General features: G+C 50.8%; 1 protein-coding gene across 1 annotated transcript in view; it reads right to left on the reverse strand.

Moving 5' to 3' along the window:
* Ttyh2 (tweety family member 2) overlaps positions 1–17861 on the reverse strand; it is a 49909-nt gene that overhangs the window by 22795 nt on the left and 9253 nt on the right. The window contains exons 2-4 of the mRNA XM_041636175.1: positions 13379–13551; positions 8886–8997; positions 2926–3146 (exon numbers count right to left, since the gene is read on the reverse strand). Of these exons, the coding sequence (XP_041492109.1) occupies positions 2926–3146; positions 8886–8997; positions 13379–13551 (506 nt within the window). The remainder of the gene's footprint in view (positions 1–2925; positions 3147–8885; positions 8998–13378; positions 13552–17861) is intronic.

Below are 17861 nucleotides of genomic sequence, written 5' to 3' on the forward strand. Positions count from 1 at the left end.
GGCCTGAACCACCATACATTTTATGCGGTGCTGGAGATCGGACCTTGGATGTAAGCAGGGCATGATAGCGCTGACAGGAAGTGACAGAGGCTCTGAGGAAGATGGAGCAAGCTGGAGGTCCCCAGAGGCCAAGTAAGATTCTGTCTTTGTGAATGGAGGTTTGATGCCTAAAAGAAGGGGCTTAATTAAAACCCTCAACCCCCAGAGCAGCAGGTACCCCATGGCAGGTCTCTGGGGTCCCAGAAATGGGGCTATGGCTTGGGGACATGAATTGAGCTGGCCTGCCACTCAAGTTTTTTTTTTTTAAAGTCAGAGTTGAAAGGAACTTGGGATCCATCTAGTGTTAGCGCCCTATGCTACGGACTCACGGTGGCTAAGATTTCCAGAAGCTGCATGGGAACCCTATACTCTCCTTCCTTCTAGAGGCATAGCCCCACCCCCCAGCCCCAACACCCTCCAAAACATGGGTTCCAAGCTCCCAACCTAAATCTTGGGTTGCTCCTTCCTTCTCCTCTCCCATCTGCAGGAAATCCAGATGCAGAGGGGCTCCTGTCCCCTCCACAGCTGTGCTTTTGCAGCTCCTGCAACCACTGCCTGTGTAAGTGGTTCCTAGAAACAGCTCCCCGGGCGGATGCGTCTTCCCACGGGAGCCTCTGAGAACTGGGGGAGGGACTTCTCACCATAAACTTGGCTCTTGCCTGCTGAACTAATGCTGCCGGCTTCACCCCTCACCCCACCACATCCGGCATCGGTAAGCCAGTGTCCACATCTCAGCCCCAGGCAGTAACTCGGTTTGTTATCCCCTCCACGCTGGAGCTGGATGTGTCTCCCCAGTAAAGTGCTCCTGGGAGTAGAACTGTTGGGAAACCTTTCTGGGAAGCCTCCCAGAGAAGCCTGTGAGCTACAAACCCAAGCAGAGAAGGGGAAGTGACCCTCAGCATTCGAGAGCCCTGCTTGAACTACCCTTGCTCCTTAACCTGACCCAAATAAGGAGCCTCTTTTGATATATAAAATCTATACCCATTTTATCATGGTCTTTACTAAAACGTCCACAGGATTAGCCAGATGAACTCCAGGGAAAGAGTCAGGTTAGTAAGGACACCCCTATGAATATACTCCACTGGCTCTGATGTGGGGGCAGATTGTCTCCTCAGAGTTGGCAGCTCCTTTCGGTCCCCAAGGAGGAAGACATCTTGCCCATGTCTGAAAGGAGTAACCCCAGGAGCCCTGTCCATCTAGAATATCTCTGATATCAAGGAAATTCAAGGTCTGTGGGATGGGGGATGGGAGCATTGCCCAGATGGGTCCCTGATAGGCACATGGAGTTCAGGCCTGAGTGAGTGCTTCCCTTTGGGAAAGGGAGTCTGATGGGGGAGGCCTTGAACATTTCCTCTGGACTCAGCCCCCAGCTGCAGTCTCCCGGGTGGGGTTTTATGATATAATAGGACACAAATCCAGAAAACCAAGGCTATATTGTGCAATGCTGGGCAGAGGCTCTGCTCTTCGTCAGTGGCTTGAAGAGGTGCCAAGTCGTTTGGGTGAGGGTGGGATTTAAAGAGCTGACATTTGCCATGCAAGACCCACATATCTGTTCCACCCCATGTCTATGATACTGGACCCCTGACCCTTTGAGCACAATGACGTGCATGTCACACACGATGCACGCACATTATATGAGTCCATGCTACCATTTGGGTGAATGTCAACCCAGGACAGTGACAGCTGTCTCCTTCCTTGGCTCTCAACAGTGACCCTTCTGAGACTCTGTATTCAGAAGGAGGGCAGCCAGTCTGGGGCCTATGACCCAAGTTTAGTGACATCACTAGGGATGGGGTTACAGAGGGACATAAACAGATGCTGGAGGCCTAAGTTGCTGTGGCCATTAATCTAGATTGTCAACTTGGTGGAGCTTAGACTTCCCCAGGAGACAAATCTTTGGGCATGTCTGAGAAAGATTTTATTTTTGTGTGTGTGTATACATACACAACACATGTCATAATACATGTGTAGGTCACAAGGCAACTTGCAGAAGCCAATTTTCTTTCTGTCCTGTGAGGTCTTGGAATTGAACTCAGGTTATCAAGCTTGGTGCCAGAAGCCTCTACCAGCTGAACTATCTCAATGACCCAAGATTTTGTAGATTATATTAATTGAGGTGATATGCTGGTTGGCTTTATGACTGCTTGACACAAGCTAGAGTCACCAGAGAGGAAGGATCCTCAGTTGAGAATATGCCCACATAAGGTCAGACCGTAAGCAAGCCAGTAGGGCATTGTCTTTATTAGTGATTGGTGGGGGAGGGTCCATCTTATTGTGGGTGGTGCCATTTCAGGGTTGGTTGCCCAGCATTCTATTAGAAAGCAGGCTGAGCAAGCCACAGGGAGCAAGCCAGCAAGCAGAACCTCTCCATGGTCTCTGCATCAGCTCCTGCCTCCAGATCCTGCCCTGCTTGAGTTCCTGCCCTGATTTCCTTTGATGATGAACAGTGATGTGGAAGTGTAAGCAGAATAAGCCCTTTCCTCCCCAACTTGCTGTTTGGTCATGGTATTTCAACGCAGATATAGTAACCCCAACTAAGACAAGCAGGAAGAGCCATTGAATAAAAAGGATAAAGCAAGCACCAGCAGACATTGCTCCGCTTCCTGACTGTGGATGTGATGGGACCAGCTGCCTCATGCTCCTGCTGCCATGGTGATGGACCACGCTCAAGCCATGAGCCCAAATAAACTCCTCTTCCTTCCTTCAGTTGTTTGGGTCAAGATATTTAGTCACAGCCATGAGGAAGGGACATAATAGATGTGGTCATGGTGGGGTGGCTCCCCTTAGCCCTGTATTGCTGAGGTGCTACACAGTGAGGCTGCGGGGAGGGGCTGGCTCGGCATCCGTAGCCTTCCGTGTCCTCCCAGTGCCTCCCCAGTTTCTCACCTGTAGTGTTCCACATAGGCAGTCTGGTGGGACAGCTCAGTCAGCTGCGTGGTGACCTCCCTCCACACGGGCAGTCCTGAGAGCTGGTTGACGACATTGCCTGCCATCTGCTGTATGAACTTCAGGGTCTGGATGTAGTCACCGCGAGCAGCAAAGATCTCGCTGAGCGGAGCCAGGTGCTGTTCTAGGTCCACCTGCATCTTCTGGGTGTTTGCAGACACCTATGGGAGGTAAGGACGGGGCTAGGAGTCTGGCCCTGGGATAGCCACTGAGAAGAAGGTCTCTGCAGGAGGAAGTAGCACTTGGCCAGCTGGGCTTGAAAAGCTGTTCCACACTGACACAGACCCAGGGAGCTCATGAGACTGCTGCCCCAGGGGAATGCCAAGGACAGATGTTCCCCAGAGATCCATATTAAGGCCATGGCCATAGACCTGGTGATACTGGGAAGTGATAGTTAGGTGTGTGACGGTTCTTTAGGTCATGCGGGAGCGCCCTTCCTCAAAGGGGACACTGGAACTCTTTCTTCCCTTGCTTCTGCATACATCGAAGTGAACAGCTCTGCCCGTCATGTGGGCTCACCAAGACCTCTCAGATCAAAGGCTCCAAAGCAACGAGACCAACTAGCATGAGTGGAAACCACGCCGAACCCAAACCAGTCTTTGTCTTTCTTCCCTCTCGCTTTCCTTTTAAAAAAATATTTTATTTTTGAGACAGGGTCTCAGGAAGCACAGGCTGAATTCCAACTTGATATGAAGTTGAGAATGACCTTGAGTTCTTGATCCTCCTGCCTCCACCTACCAAGTGCTGGGATTATAGGTGTGCAGATCCTTTTCTTCATAAATTTGATGATCTCGGTGATTTGTTATAGTGCTGGAAAGCACACACAGCCTGGTTCCGTCTGGCCCTGTTCTAGTTTTCCCTGAGTTTTGGCTCTCCACTCCAAGTCTTTCTGCAGCCTCAGTTTCTCTAATCTGAAAACTCAAATCTTAGCCCGCGAGCAACAAGCTCTGTACAAATAACTCCAAACAGAAACCCCCAGACTCTAAAATCCCAAATACTTCAGGCCTCTTGAATTTCAGACAGGTGGGGCTCAACCTGGACTCCAAAAAGGGAACCAAACCAATTCATTTTTTTCTTCCCTGATTATTCTCCTAAAGTCTGAAATCACTTGCAGTGAGGAAACCAGAGACTTAGAGCCCCAGGCTGCCACTTTGTCCAATAGGATCCCCAGGCACCTGACAAGAGAAGGGGTTTGTCTCTGAGCTAGAATCAGCTTGTAAGGTCCCAACCGCAAGGCAAGGCAGAACAATGGGGCCTTGGAAACAGGGAACAGATACCGTCTCCTCCCAGCCTGGCCCTGGGGCAGGAGGAGGAAATCAGTGTCTTCTCTTGGGCTCATAGCCCCCCACTTCCCAGGATGTCTGTCTGGCTAGGTGGGTATAGAGGCACCCCCGTCCTTTGCTTTGGCCTTAAGTGAATCCCGGAGGAACATCTGCCTACACAGACCGAAACGAAAGGATGGTGGCAGTGGCTGTCCTTGCCAGCTCCCAAACAAGGGGCAAGGTGCAGCTTACCCTGCAAATGTCATACTCAGGGGCCACTAGGCTTGGGGTCACAGCCCCACAGCCATCTGAGCAGAGGCGGCATGTTTGCAGCTAAATGAGGAAGGACTCTGTTTCTGTTTTGTTTTCAGATAAGGTCTCCATAATTGTCCAGACTAGCCTGGAACTAGTTATGGAGTCTAGGTGGACTCGGATTTGAGATCCTCCTGCCCCAACTTCTGGCATGGCAGAGGGGCAGAGGAGGGCGCAGCCATGGAGCCCAGGAGAGCATTCTGAGCTCTGGAATCATGGGAACTTGACATTAACCTTGTGGCTCTTCATGCCTTTCCTACACTGTGACTTCCTGATTCTAGAAGAGAGAATGGCTCTCTGTTTCTCTGTGTGTCAATGCTTGCTTCTTCCGTTTCCTGGTTTCAGCTGGGCTCTTAAGAGAAGGCAAGAGATTAAGAGATACCGAGATAGAGACAGCTAACTGGGCAGGCTGACTCATGCCAGTAGAATTCTAGCACTTGGGAGGCTGAGGCAGGAGGATTGTCTTGAAGTCAAGGCCAATCTGCACTACAGACAAGCCCTTGTCTCAAAACAAAACAAAAAAGCCCTCCCAAAACAAACAAAAAGACAAATCAAAATTTTAAACTTTGTCTTAGACTTCTTCAAGCTCTCTACCCCCCCACTTGTGTGCATGCACACGTGTGTGTGTGTGTGTGTGTTGACAGAGATCTCATGCAGCCTACAATGACCTTGAACTCCTATCTTCTATCTATCTATCTATCTATCTATCTATCTATCTATCTATCCATCTAATCAATCTAGCATCTCTTCCCATGAAACAATACCAGAAGGAAAAATGAACTTGACAGATGTTTACTGGCTTGTGGCTTTGTTTCTTTTCTTTCTTTCTCTGCTACAAGGTTTTGCTATGTAGCCCAGGCTATCCTAGAACTCCTGATCTTCCTGCCTCAGCCTACTAGGCAATTAGATTACCGGCCTTAGACACCAACCCTGGCCTATTCTCTAATTGTGGCTTTGTTTGGTAGGTTGTTTTTTTAAGACAGAGTCTCTACAGAGTTCTGGCTGTCCTGGAACTTGCTGTGTAGACCAGGCATATGCCACCACACCTGGCTATTCTCTAAATTTTTAACTTCTCTATTTTTGCTTGGGGTTTCTGTTTATTTGGGGATTTGTTGTTTGTGAGAGGGATTTGTTTGTTTTCTGTTTGTTTTTGAGTCAGGATCACTGATAGTTCCGGTTGGCTTCAAACTCGGTGCGTAGCCAGGGAGGACCTTAAACTCCTTCTGCCTGCATCTCCTGAGTCCTGAGATTATAGTGTTCAGTGCCACACCCCAATTGTTGGATGTTTCGAGTCAAAGTCAGGGCCTTCTGCATCCTAGGCAAGCCAGCGCTACATGCCCATCCTTGGTTTGTCTGTTCTTAAGGTCACTCTTGACAGTACCAAACTGAAATGCCAGGCTTGATAGCCGAGTCTATAATCCCAGATTCAGGAGGAGTGGCCTTCCTGTAGCTTTGTGCTTGCTCACATGATTCCCAGTCCTTTAGGTTCAAAAAGACAGAGGTGTGATGCCCCCAAGATGGACTGTGGCTTTCTCTTGGGAACTGAGGATGAGGGGGACAGCTCAGCTCTTCTGCCAGTTGGGAACAAGGACCAGCTAGAACAGCTAGAAGGTCACTGTTTCAAAGAACAGGGGTGTGGTTTTCAAATTGTGGTCCCCAGGCCCGCAGCATCACCCAGAGGCTCATTACAAATGCAAATGCTCAGCCTGCCTGAGGTGAATTGGAGCCCCAGCAGGGTGGGGCCTGCTGCCACAAATCCTATCTACCTCTAGGTGATTCTGATTAAGTGCCAGGTTGAGAACCTGGGGGGGGGGGGGGGGGGGAGAGAGAGAGAGAGAGAGAGAGAGAGAGAGAGCGCGAGCGTGGAGTTGAGAGGACCACCAACTCAGGTTCAGGGAACTAGGGGGAGGGAAAGAACACAGGGCTGAGACCCAAGGCCTGGGCTCGGTGTTCTTGCTGTGAGATGCACTGTGGGCTGAGGACACCTGTTTGTGCCTCAGTTTCTCTACTGAGTCATTTCCCATAGGCTTACAGGTCCAGGATGATGGGGGATCCAAGAGAAGGGAATGCAGAGGGTCCTTCCCCGGCCTTTGTGTTTGGGGGCAGCCCTGGAAGGGCCTCTAGCTGACCATTAGGCTGCTACCTCTGGGCTCCAGCAGGGCCCAGCTTTAAGCCATCTGGGCTGTTAGGTGAATCTCCATCCTGACTCTGCCACCCACAGCCTCCCAAACCCCAGCATCTCTATCTCATAGAGATTGCCGTAATTATTGTAATGACACCATTATCTTAATCCCCCAGGGAGAGTGCAGTTTACCTGCACTTTCCTCGGTGGTAATTCACCTGATGCCATTTAGCCATTTACCTGCAATTTGGACCCCACCCCTTAGATGAGGGGGAAGGCCCTATAAGGATCTACCATCTCCCTGGAGCCCTGGGGCCTGAGACTGTTGGGCACCCACAGCCCCTTAAGTAGGAGGGACAGAAGCTTTTCATAGTTGGCAGCACCATCACAGAGCCCTGGGACAACTGTCCCACACTACAGTATCAGCCAAAGGGTCCAGCACAGGGTGAGGGAAGGTCTAGAGAGTGGGACTCACAGCCAAGTGTTCAAACCTGGCTCAGAAGGGTTGGGAGCCTAGGGCTTGTTGTTCCCACACAGCTACAAGTTTCTCCCCAGAGATAAAGACTGATTTTTCCCATCAGGGAAGATCACAGCTCTGGGGCTTCCCAGCACTCAGGCTTCTCCCCCTTCCAAGGTCATTGATGGCTAGAGAGAGGGATGCGGTACAGTGCCAAGGACAGGCAGAAGTTGTCCTTGGGGGCTTGATCCTCATCAGGACCAAGGTGAATAAGAGTGGCAGAGTTCCCAGGGGTCACTTCCCACAAATACTGGGCAGTGCACAAGAACAGCACAGTCTGTCTCTTTAAGGTGAGAGTTCCTATCCCAGCCCCCTCCCCGACCCCCAGGGGCTGATGGAAGGATTAGGACGGTGGAGGAGCTTAAAGGAGCCTGCCAGGAGGGGTGTAGACGAGGTTGTCCTCCCTAGAAAGATGCCCCGGGAGTGACTGATTCCTCTGGTTAGGGCTGGGTTTGGTGGTGGAAGCTGCTGACGCAAATGGGTCCTTTTGCTGGAACTTTTGATGTTCCAGAGGCAGCTGGTCTAGAGACAGTCAGGAGCCCAAGGACTAGTTCTATGTTTGGCCTTTCCCAACAGAGTCCTCAGGAGACAACACATGGAATCACCTAGAAAATCAGCAGGAAAGACTGGCACCCTGCAAAAGTGACAGGTAGGCAGGGACGGGGTGAAAGAGAGAAAACGGCTCCATCACTTGGGCTCAGCAGGTTAGCTCGTTCTTCTGAGCAAGCCAACTTCTCTTCTTCCACTGAGCTGGAAGCTTAGTCTTCCACCATAAGCTTCCAGCGAGACTGTTGTTGAACCCAGAGTCCCGAGACACACACAGTGATTATGGGGACTCTTCCCACCCCTTGCACACCCTCAAAATTTGAGGGTGGGGCAGGGGATTGTTCTTCCATTGTTTCCAAACTGTTTTTCTCCACTTAAATTTTTTGGGGGTTGGGGTGCAGGGTGTATGCCACCATGCTAGGTCCCCAGTTTCCCTTTTGATAGCTGGATCAGAACTTTGTACAAAGTACTTAGAACTAACATTTAAAAGTCCACATTCGGGACAGAAGGTGTAGCTCAAATAGAGAGCTTGCCTATCGTGTAGAAGCCTGGGGTTCAAACTCCCACACTGCATTCACCAGGCACGGTAGTGCACACTTGTATTCAAGCCCTGGTCATCACCGGAGACAGAGTTCGAGGTTAGACTCCTTCTCAAATAAACAAACCACCCATGCTCAGTAGGCGATGTGACAGCAATCCTAGCACTGCGTACACAGAGACAAAATGTCATGGAAAGTTCCAGGTGAGAATGGTCTATGCAGTGGGTTCCACGATAATAAGGGCTACATAGGGGGCCTCTTGCGTTGAAACCACCACCAATACCAACCACCACCACCACAACAAAAAACTCCAGAAACCTGTGTTCAAGGTCCCCTTTGAGGATGGGCAATTATTCAGATGCTCTACAGACCAACCAGGGGCTGATTGGTAAAGAGGCGCCCTGAAGTCTCCCTTGGCCAGGGTCATAGAAACTGTTTGCCTTTGGCAGGGTGACGGCTCAGAGGGCAGCCCAGCCCACGGCAGCCACCACACAGCTCTGAAGGGTGCAGCTGGGCTCCTGAGAGCCGACTGGCACCCTTGTTCTGGCCCCGCTGATCTCATGGGCTGTGTCTGTGCCCAGCCGCCTGCCCACCATCCTTACCAGCTCGTCAATTCCAGAGAAGGTGTGGTTCGCGTTGTCCAGGGAGTAGATCAGCTGGTACACCCCATCGTTGGTCTCACTGTTTCCATAGAAACCGACACCCACAGCAGCACTATAAGCAAAACCCCAAACAAAGGTGATGTAAGCGGAAGAGAATGCACTTAACTCCCTTTGTGCACACATGTGTGAGCCTGTGCACCAGGACGCCAGGAGAGGATGCTGATGTCTTCCTCCATTGCTCTCTGTATCATTCCCTTGGGAAAGAGTCACTGAGCCTGGAGTTCACTGAAAGGATTATGCTCGCAGCAAGTGAACTGTCTCTGATCCCCATCCCTAGCGCTGGGATTGCAGACGTGTGAGCTTTTTATGTGAGTGCTGGGAACCCAGACTCAGGTAGGTTCTCATGTTTGTACAGCAAGCACATCACCCACTGTCTCCTCGGTCCAAAAAGTGCTGTCAATCTCTCTTCCCTGTCCGTCCTTGTGCTGAGGGTTGAACCTGGGGCCTCAGGCATGCTAAGCTAACAAGCCACTACTGAGGTACAATCCCACCCTTGCATTTACCTTTTAAAAATCGATTCTATAGCTGGGTGTGGTGGCGCACGCTTTTAATCCCTGCACTCAGGAGGCAGAGGCAGGAGAATCTCTGAGTTCGAGACCAGCCTGGTCTAGGTAATGAGTTCCAGGACAGCTAGGGCTGTTACACAGAGAAACCCTGTCTTGAAAACGAAATGTTTTTAGGACTATAGAGATAGCCCAGTGGTTAAGAGCACTGGCTGCTCTTCCAGAGAGGACCTGGGTTCAGTTCTCAGCACCCACACAGCAATTCCAGGGGGATCTGACACCCTCTTCTGGTCTCCAAAGGTACTGTACACACACAGTGCCCAGATACACACGCAGGCAAACCATCCATACACGTAAAATCCCCTTAAAGTGTCTTCAAGGTCACAGCAAAATTGAGCATGTAGAATTCCTCTATGGTGTACAGTCCCCGAGGGTATCCTTTATGAAGAAGCATCCTTGCTACAACTGATAACCCAGTGGGAGCACAGGCCCAAGGCCCACAGTGTGCACGGTGGTCACTCTTGGTTGAAATGCCATGTCTAGACACACAGGGTCAGGTATTACCATCAGAGCAGCCCCTGCCCTAAAACTGCCCCGTGCTCTGCCTCTCTCTGTCACTTCTCCGACGTGGCCTTTCCTAGAAGGTTGTATAGCAGGAGTCACAGAATGCAGCCTCTTCTGATTGGCTCCTTTGCCTCAGTGACAGGCATGCAAGGTTCCCCAGTGTCTTTCACAGTTCAGCAAGCCATTTCCATTGTCCAAATGTTACACATTCACTCAACTCCTGAGTCTTTGACCTGGCTGCAGGTTTGGGAACTGAGAATAAAAGCCACTGCCAACAGCCGTAGTGTGGGCTTTTGATTTCAGCTGGGGAACCTTATTCTGGGAGTTGGATGAGGGGGTCTTGTCTGAGGGTGAAGGTTAAGGACCACCTCAAGTGACCTGGCAGAAGCCTGATTGTCCTGGCTGGCAACATACTTCTAAAAGGCACTAGACTGCAGGCAAGCCTGGGGTGTTATGATTTGGTGGCCCTGGTAGAGCCTTGAGATCTGATTTGATATGCTCAATGCCAAATTTCAGGTCCCTCCTGACCTGGCCAAGAACCATGGACTTCCCTATGTACCCCTGATCGAGTTCTCTACTATGAAGTTTTAGCTTCTGCCTGCCTCCCTCGTTAGCCCAGAACCTACTGGGTCTTGATTCACGCTTTGCAGTAGCAGGAACAAGCCTCCAATTCTGCCACAAACTGCATCCGATGTTTCAAAGTGGCTCCTTTGTCACCTCACCTCTTGCCTTCTGCTCTCTGAGATAGACACATGAGACAGGGACTCATGTTATCCCCAGCTTGGGTCTCACATTCCCCATATAGCTGAGGATGACCTTGAACTCCTGATCCCCTGTCTCCAAGCCTGGTTTCCAATATCACTCTGAGCAGAGTGTGGGGAACTGGTGTGTGTGTGTGTGTGTGTGTGTGTGTGTGGTGTGTGCTCTAGGACCCCCCCCTCTACTGGCCTGCCCCTCATGTTCTCACTGACCTATGGTCTGTAACAGCCCCTCCCAGAATTTCTCCTTAGGAATGGTCAGGCTCAGTTTCTCTTCTTTCCTATGGTGTCGTATTGATTTTAACCTAAAGCCAAACTTGAAATTCATCTGTGTGAAATTTCATGGTTGGCTTGAATCCAACATTCCAGCCTGAGTACATCATTTGCAATCTTAACTCTGTCATCCATCATATTCTATGTGGTCCTCTCTTCCAGGGATCACAGGACCAATCGAGCAGCCTCCTGAGCTCTCATCCAAAACACTACCTTGGGGGAAAATAAATGCAAGAGGGCACGCGCATGTGTGTGCGCGTACATGCGCGCGCGCACACACACACACACACACACACACACACACACACACACACACAGATGCTTATCCTTCCTTCCTTGAGACAGGTGTAGCCTGGCTGCCCTGGAACTCGATTTATAGACCAGGCTGGGCTTGAACTCACAGAGATCCATCTACCTCTGTCTCCCAAGTCCTGGGATTAAAGGCTGTACCACCATGCCTGGCTCCCATCAGTGGTCTTGGCATTCAAGCAGTAACACAACCCACTCTGAGTCGGCTTCGCGGCACCGTGGCCCTGTCCATCTTTCTCCACACCATCGCTGGTGTCAAGTTCGCAGGCAAAACATTCACACGTGGAAAGCATGCTTAAAAAATAAACTTAAAAGAACAAACAAAAAGAGGTGGAAGCAACGGCTGGCTTTTACTGCTGATGTCCTCTTGCCTGGAGCCTGCTGTAGAATGCTGTACAGAAGGAATCCTGCCACCATGGCCCCTTCTGTTTTGCGCTGTTCTCTTCTTCCTCCTCCTTGTTTTCAGTTCAGCTTATTCTGAAAACCCGTCTCCTGATTTTCTTTTCCATTTTATTTTATAAGCGTGGGTGTTTTGCCTGAGTGTATGTCTAGGCACCACATGTGTGCCTGGTGCCCATGGAGGCCCAACGAAGCATTGGAGCCCCTGGAACTGAAGTCACATACAGCTGCTTGTGAGCCACTATGTGGCTGTTGAGAAATTAACCTACACTCTCCAGAAGAGCAGCCGGGGCTCTTAACTGTTGAGCCGTCTTCTCATTCGGCCCCTTGGTGTTTTTCTTCACTACAGGTAATAATTGCTTATTGGACTAGACCACTTAGAGCCATTTTTATATGCTACAAAATACACATGGCCAAATTACGATGGTGCTATTTGGACGCTGGGTTACCCAGCATTCAATGCACTTTACTGGCATTTGTACCTGATAATAGGCTTATCCGGCAGTAACCCTACTGGAAACCTGGAGCACGGGTAGTGTTCTGTGGATCCAGGGATTGCTGCATTGGAGCAAGCACTGTTGGTGTGTGTCTTTGGGTCCCACCTCTCCCTAACCATTCTGTGATGTCCTACACCGGGTAGAGGGTTTTTAGCATCCCAGTTCTTCATGGGAGCTCTAGCTCGTCTCTGGTCAGATCACCTACCCATCTGGGCTGGAACTCTTTCCCACAGGCCCTGGCTCCAGCCACAGTTTCACTAGTCCCAGGTCTTAGTTTGCTGCTTTGAGGATGGTCTCTCATTTGGCTTCCGTGAGCCCCACACTCCCACCCACATGATATCATGAACATGTCACCACACTCCATCTTGGCCAAAAGGCAACAAAGAAACAGTGAATGAATACATTATAATAGAAATGAAGTGTTCAGGAGTAAGGGGTCCCTCCTGCAGACTAGAGCCTAGGACCGGCCCTTCCAACAAGCAGCAAGGGACTCTTACCTTAGAGGGTGGCCACACCCTTCAACATCTCAAGGGGGCGCTACACATTTGAAAAATTTCTACAGCTAGAGAAACAAGAAAAACACAGCAACTTCCCAACAGAGGTTGCACACATGGGCTGGGTGTTGGGTGGGTGGGGTGGGCTCTCCCACAGTGCTGGGAGCCTTCATTTCTCAGTCAGAGCCCAGGAGAAGATCTACTGAAGGGCATTAAAAGCTCCTGATCTCACAAGACAACGGAACTGATTGGGGCTACAGACCCAGGGCAGCTGTGGAAGGCGATGGGGATGCAGAGAAGAGAGATGCCCACTGTCATCTGGTCACCTCAGGGAGGGACCCAGGTAGTTGTCAGGCCTGGCCCTAGTCTGGTAGGGGAGATTTGGGGGGGGGCACTATGTAGACCCCCATCACCACACTAGGGATGTGTGGCCACAAAAGGGACAGTATTCATTTGGGGAGGCATTGGCTGGGTTGGTGAATGTGGCCAGTCACTGATGAGGGGCCACATGGACATGGGGCGTGTCCTGCTCACAGGCTGGCTTTCCCTTGCATGTGTCTGTTGGGTGCCCTCTGCCCACCTGGCCCCTAGCCAGCTGAGTTGAAACCACGGTGTGGCTGCGCACAGGACACTCACCAGCAGAGGAGCCCGGCCACCACGGCTGTCCAGGTGATGCAGCAGGGGTTGGACTGCTTGGTCTCCACTGTGTGGTCCCGCCGGCAGCAGCATGTACACACCAGGTAAACAGCGAGGAAGATGAGGTTCAGGCCCAGGCCGATGGCCGCTACCACCCCCAGGAAGAGCAGCGACTGTAAGAGAGGGAGGGGCCGTGTCAGCTTCTGGTCCAACAGCGGGGTGGGGAGTCCCGGGAGCCTACTGCATCTTTATGCTCAGCTCTCTAAATAAACAGCCTGTCCTCCATTGGTGCCAGCATGGGGATAATGGATGAACCGGAAGGGCTTGGCGATGAGAAGGGTTGGCAAGGGGTCCAGAATTGGCTAGGCAATTCAAATCTCTCTCGGTCTCTCTGTATCTCTCTCTCTCTCTCTCTCTCTGTCTCTCTGTGTGTGTTTCTAGATCAATTTGATAGAGGTGGGGAGATCCACCAGGAATGTGGGCGGGATCATCGGCTGGAGTTCCAGACTGAATATGAAAGAGAAAGCCAGTTGAAGCAGCAGCCTTTGGTCTCTCTTAAGTGCTCCGTGAAACTAAGCTACGGACACTAAGAATCACAGATGCTGCCATACCTCGGCCTCACCAGGCCAGACCAGTCTTTTTATATCAAAAGGCAATGTGCTTATCCCAAATGCTGGAGCTCTCCAGAGTTCTCAAAAGTCAGCTCAATGCTATAGGGTGGGTATAAAGGAGCCAGGGTGGATAATCTGTGGTGTCCTCCTTACTGTACCCTGCCAGGGACAGTCAACTGACATGCCAGTGTAGCAGTGAAGCCAGAACGTGGAGGGGTGTGGGGATACCTCTTCAGTTCCCCTTAGCAGCTCAGGGTTTTCAAAGGGAACCATTGCTGTCGGGAGGCCTAGGTGGCCCCCTCCACCGCTTCTTCCAATCCCTTGATTTGGCCAGATGGACGCCAGATGGCCCAGGGATCAGTGGCCGTCAGCCAGGGCTGGACCTGGCTCTAAGTCAGGCTCCTGAGCTGACAGCTTCCTGGCTTCCCATTCGGCCTCAGCCATGCCCTCATCCAGAGTGTCCCAGTGGGGGTTGCTCTCTCTAGAGCTTTCGCCAGGGAACCTGGGCGGGTGGTAGCAATCATGTGTGCAGGAGACCACAGCACTGAGGCTGGTGGCTGCAGGCTGGGTAGACTGTATGGAGATGAACTCTATGGGCAACTGCTCAGCTGCCCTGCATCCCTGGGAAGATGCTGGAAGCTCATAGGACCCCGAACTGGGCTGCCCTGATGCTAACACAGGGTGGACAGGCTTCTCATCCTTAGGGACAAATCTGGAAGTGATGAGGTCAACTGGGAGGACAAATGAGATGTCTCATTTCACTTAGCAAATGCCCACTTCCACCTGGGCAACAAACACTCAAGCATGGACGGTGGGGCAGCATCTCTGAGCGCAGCATCCTCCATAGTCCTCAAGCTGAGGCAGGCCTGGACCACTCACCTGCCCCTTAGAATGACCTCAAAACTCTGCTGTCCTGAGACAGTGGGAAGTCACTGCCCACTTTCCTGGAAGGCATTTTCCCCTGCAGAGGAGGCTGGGGCAAGGGAAGGGTGATTAAGGCTCCCTACACAAAGTCACCACCCTGCAACTTGCTCTCTGACAGAAGCAGGACACCTCCCTGGAGCTGGGGGACCCTGAAGGCCTACCCTGGGCCTAGCCCATCAAGAGTCGGAAGTAGGAGAAGTTGAGGATGTGGTCCAGGAGGTGAGTGGTTTGCCTAGCAAGCTGGAAGGCCAGAATTACACCCCCAGTGCTGCATAAAACTGGGCCTGGCGCTTCACAGAGGGGACTCTTTGACTTCCTGACAGACAACAACTCCCTTTGAAAATTCTGAGCTGCTAGGTGGGCCTGAAGAGGGAAGGATCAGAAGCTCAGTGTCGTCTTTGGTTACATACTTGATCTGAAGTCAGTCTGGGCCATATGAGACCCCCGTCTCAAAGGTCAACCACAGTAACAGTGTGTGGGGTTGAATGAAAACGGCCCCACTAGGCCCATAGGGAGTGGCACTACTAGGAGGTGTGGCCTTGTCGGAGGAAATGCATCACTGGGATGTGTGGGGGTGGGGCGGGGTGGGCTTTGAAGTTTCAGAAGTTCAAGCCAGGCCCAGTGTCACTCTCTCTTCCTGCTGCCTGTTGATCCAGATGTAGAATTCTTGGCTCCTTTCCCAGCACCATGTCTGCCTGTGTGCTGCCACGCTTCCTGCCATGATGATAAGGGACTAAACCTCTTAACTGTAAGCCAGCCCCAATCAAATGCTTTCCTTTATAAGAGTTGAAATGGTCATGGCGCCTCTTCGCAGCGATAAAACCCTAACTAGGACAAACAACAAAATCCCAAAGAACAGAACAAAACTAGAGCTGACCCCATGCCAACTATATCCCACTCAAGTTCAGAAGCAACAGATTAAAGTCAATGGATGATCCTTCTACCCCCCCACCCCACCCCATCCTGCCACACTCCCCCAGCAGTTTAGCTTCTTCTTGAAACTGAGTCACTCTTCAGGACACACAGAGCCTTGGGGGCGCAATGACCACTGTTGGTTTTTGTTTGTTTGTTCTAATGCACACTTGTGCTTTGCCATGGGTATTGGGTACCCTGGGAACTAGAAATACAGAAAATTGTGAGGTGACATGTGGGTGCTGGGAATTGAACCTGGGTCCTCTGGTAGAGCCGTCAGTGCTCTTAACAACTGAGCCATCTCTCCAGCCTCACCACTGTTGGTTTCTAAACTTAATTATTTTTTATTTTTAGGTAGGGTCTTTGTTGGAGGAAGCAGTTTGTCGGTTCCCAGTTGCTCAGTCCCGAAATAAACACACAGAAACTATATTATTTAAATCACTGATTGGCTCATTAGCTCTAGCTTCTTACTGGTTAACTCTTATATTTTTGATCCATCTCTATTAATCTGTGTATCACCACGTGGCTGTGGCTTACTGGATAAAGTTCTGTCCGTCTGTCTCCTACAGGACTACATGGCTTCTGACTCTGCCTCCTTTCTCCCAGCATTCAGTTTAGTTTTCTCCGTGCCCCAAGACAGTTTCTTTATTAACCAATGGTATTCACAGCATACAGAGGGGAATTCCATGTCAGGTCCCCACACTGTCCTTGAGCTCACTATGTAGCCCAGGTTTACCTTGTCCTGTTGGTGTCCCTCTCTTGTAAGTGCCAGGATGATGTGTTCCTGCCACATCCAGCTCTAGAAATGACACTCTGTGGCTGGACATGGTGGCACACATCTGTGCCCATCATCCTAGCAATCAAGGAGGTAAGGCTGGCCTGGACTTCAGAATGAGATCCTGTTTCCAAAAACTAAAAGTAAGGCCCACCCCACTTTTCTTACAGGCCCTGAAATCCCACCACCAAGAAACAGGCATCCCCATTGGACAACCTGCAAGCCACTGTGTGTCTATATGCACCGTGACCCAGCAGCTCTATTTCATAGAGAGGAGGGGTGTGTCATCCCCACAGGATCCACATACAAAAGTCCACAGTCACTCAGCTCAGCGGTAGTCAGTAAACACTGGAAACAGCACTCAACACACGCCTGGTGCTGTAGTCATATGATGGACTACTACACAGGCATGAGAGGGTACCAGCAACTACGTATGATACGGGTTAACCTAACAGAGGGGGGACGGGGCAACAGACCATACTCAGTGCTGTCAGAGGTGATCACCTGTGGCAACGGAGGTGGAGACGGATGCCACAGTGCCTTGGGTGGTCAAGGGTACACTTGGCCAGGATAATATATTACATACAAGGCGAGGGTTGCAGAGAGGATTTGGCGGTAAGAATACTTGCTGACAAGCATGGGGACTTGAGTTCGGATGCTGGCTTCCACCTAAAAGTCTGAATATGGTCACATACATGCACACACGCACATGCGCACGTGTGTACACATACATACACACAAAACCTATAACCCCAGATCTATAGAGAGAAGATAGGAAGGAGGCTTGTTGGCTCCCCCACCTTGTTCTAAACACAGTGAGAGGCCCTGTCTCATGGGAGTAGGGCTGAGTGTGATGGAGCCAGACACCCAATGTCTCCTTCTATCCTCCATGTGTGAAAAAGTATCCACCACCACACACAGAGACACAGTTTTTAAAATAAGAAAATTAGCCAGGTGGTGGTGGTGCACACCTTTAATCCCAGCACTCATGAGACAGAGGCAGGCGGATCTCTGTGAGTTCGAGGCCAGCCTGATCTACAAAGTGAGTTCCAGGACAGTCAAGGCTGCATAGAGAAACCCTGTCTTGGGAGACAGTGGGATTGATTAAGCTGAAGAGTTAAGAATAGACATGTTGTATTATGTTATAATGAATAAATATATAATTTACATTTTATTACATTTATTTATGTGGGGGGGTGCACACATTCCATGACTCTAGTGTGGGAGTCAGAGCACAACTGTAGGGTGTCAATTCTCACAA

Source organism: Microtus oregoni, unplaced genomic scaffold, assembly GCF_018167655.1.
Source record: "Microtus oregoni isolate MIOR12 unplaced genomic scaffold, Mior012 000048F_ref0000485, whole genome shotgun sequence".
Taxonomy (NCBI): domain Eukaryota; kingdom Metazoa; phylum Chordata; class Mammalia; order Rodentia; family Cricetidae; genus Microtus; species Microtus oregoni.